The 2,250-nt window shown below is 51.9% G+C and overlaps 1 protein-coding gene across 1 annotated transcript; it reads right to left on the bottom strand.

Annotated features, from left to right (window-relative positions):
• Positions 1 to 526: 526 nt before the first annotated feature.
• On the bottom strand, positions 527 to 1,276 carry LOC136511541 (ethylene-responsive transcription factor ABI4-like). The gene has a single exon (XM_066505584.1). The coding sequence runs from the start codon at positions 1,274 to 1,276 to the stop codon at positions 527 to 529; it is 750 nt and encodes a 249-aa protein (XP_066361681.1).
• Positions 1,277 to 2,250: the final 974 nt, after the last annotated feature.

The raw sequence follows: 2,250 nt of genomic DNA, 5'->3' as shown, positions 1-2,250 counted from the left end.
TCATATATCATAAGTTCTTAAATGTAGAAATAGGAACAGCAGCAAAATCAGGACTAGGAGCCAGCTGAGGCCTCCATTTATCTGTACTAAAATTCAACATTTGAAAGGGGAAAACAGAGCATGAAAGGGAAAATTTTGTTGCATCTCTGTTTTTTATATATGCCATCATTAAATAGACTGCAACCATGCATGGAGGATCCATGCAAGAAATGGATCCGATGTGATCCAAATTGAATCTTTAAATCAACAGAGAACCCTAAATCCCTCCCAGTAATACCACCTCACGTTACTATACCTCAATCACACTCTCAGGGGAAAAAGAAGAAGAATGAGATAAAAAAATCTAAAGATAATTTATAGTACAAAGGAATCAGAAACCCTAGCTAGTAAGCCTATCTACCTTGCTTGCTTGCTTACTCCGAAACACATGCATGCAGATGCAGGAGCATGAGCTGCCGTCACTCCGAAACTTGAAACCGACCAAGCAAGGTGCTGGCTTGCATGAAGCATCGTGCTGATCTGATCATCACTTGAGGAGGACATCAAACCAGAAGAAGGGCTCTGGCTCGTCCCACAGCAGCGCCGCCGCGTAGTCCTCCTCCTCGTCGCCGTGGTAGTCCCACCTAGCAGCCTCCCCGGGCGCCTCCTCCGGCGTACCCGTCTGCGGCTCCACTAGTGACGTCGAGGAACCTACTGCGGGCGCGACGGCCGGCTCCTGCGGAACCGACACCCGTGTCGGCACCGTGGTGGTCACCGTGGCCGTGTTGGCGTAGTATAGCGGCGGTGCCGGCTCCGGCTGCGGCAAGAGGTGGTGGCACTGGAACTGGTGGTGGTGGAAATCCGGTGCAGGAGCACCGCCGTTGGAGAGCTGGTGCAGCGGTGGGCGCGGCAGGATCGGGCGGAGCGCTGGCGGGGCAGACGACGACGTCGCGGAGGAGTGCGGGTGCGAGCGCAGCGCGGCGAGCGTAGGCGGCGGTGGGGAGGTGAGGTTGAGGTGCGCGCGGGGGCCGTAGAGGAGGAGCGCGGCGCGGTCGTAGGCGCGCGCGGCGTCCTCGGCGGTGGCGAAGGTGCCGAGCCACTTGCGGGAGCGCTTCCGCGGCTCGCGGATCTCCGCCACCCACTTGCCCCAGCTCCGCTGCCGCACGCCGCGGTACCGGAACTTGCCGTTCTCGGGCCCGCCCTTGGGAGCCTTGCCCTTCCGCCCTTCTCCGCCGGGGCCGCTGCCTGCAGCAGCTGCCTCGGCCGTGGCCTCGGGCTGATTGTTGTTGGGTTCCATGGAAGCAGGGGTATTTGAGGAGAGAGAGAGGAGGGATGGGGTAGAGAGAGAGAGGGGGGGAAGGATGGTGGTGGTGTCTCTGCGGCGTGCTTTGGGGCGAGAGCGCTAGGGATGGAGGCCGAGGTGGATGCGCTTGGTGGAGAGGGGCGGTGGTCAAATATAAAGGGAGCTGAGAGAGTACAGAGTGCAGTACAGCGAGCAGCCTTAGCATCCAGTGAAATGGATGGATGGTTGGTTGTTGCGAGAGAATTGAAAAAAAAAAAAAAGAGCTTGGCGAGTCGACGCCATGCATGCGGTAAATCGTTGGAGTAATTGCGGAGTCCTGCATGTAAGCTACAGACTACAGAGCACAGATTGATGGAGCAGTTGACTTCTCACTTGCTTGCTGCTTGTGTGTGCAGTGCTTTGTTGATCAGTGCATGCAGGCAGAATTGCAGGGGCAGGATCGATGTGGTTTGTTGTTGTGTCCAGATGACTTGATGTGCCAGCGTCTCTGTTCAATGGCACTTCGCTTGGATCGATCATCCAACATTGAAATCTCTCTACATCGGCTTCCTTCGTGTCTCTCTGTCAACACTTGGTTGAAAGCTTCTTGGAAATGACCAGCGGTCAACTCCATTTCCCAGTAATATCAACGGGTAGGAGTAATAAATTAAAGCCTCCTGCTTGACATGCATGTCAACACTCAAATTCATGTTCTCACACGATAAGCGGAACCAGCAGGGAATCAATTATCCTTTAATGGAGTATAGATAGTTACTCTACTATAATTGTTGTATTATGACTGAAAAAATATATTTACAAACTTTGACTACTATTTGTTCTAAACTTCTAAACTCTAACCATTTTAAGTCCTGACATCACAGTATATCTAAATTTTTGCATAGAATGACAGCATAAGATTGACACATTATTAGATTCATTATAAAAATATTTAAATTATATATAATGCTTTCCATTCAACGTATGTATAT

The sequence above is a fragment of the Miscanthus floridulus genome, chromosome 16 (genome assembly GCF_019320115.1).
Source record: "Miscanthus floridulus cultivar M001 chromosome 16, ASM1932011v1, whole genome shotgun sequence".
Lineage (NCBI taxonomy): Eukaryota > Viridiplantae > Streptophyta > Magnoliopsida > Poales > Poaceae > Miscanthus > Miscanthus floridulus.
The sequence above is the reverse complement of the archived record's forward strand: the minus strand, read 5'-3'. Positions and strand labels throughout refer to the sequence as shown.

What these genes read in the sequence shown, in the direction of transcription:
- LOC136511541 (XM_066505584.1), bottom strand. Translation starts at nt 1,276, where the DNA reads ATGGAACCCAACAACAATCAGCCCGAGGCCACGGCCGAGGCAGCTGCT.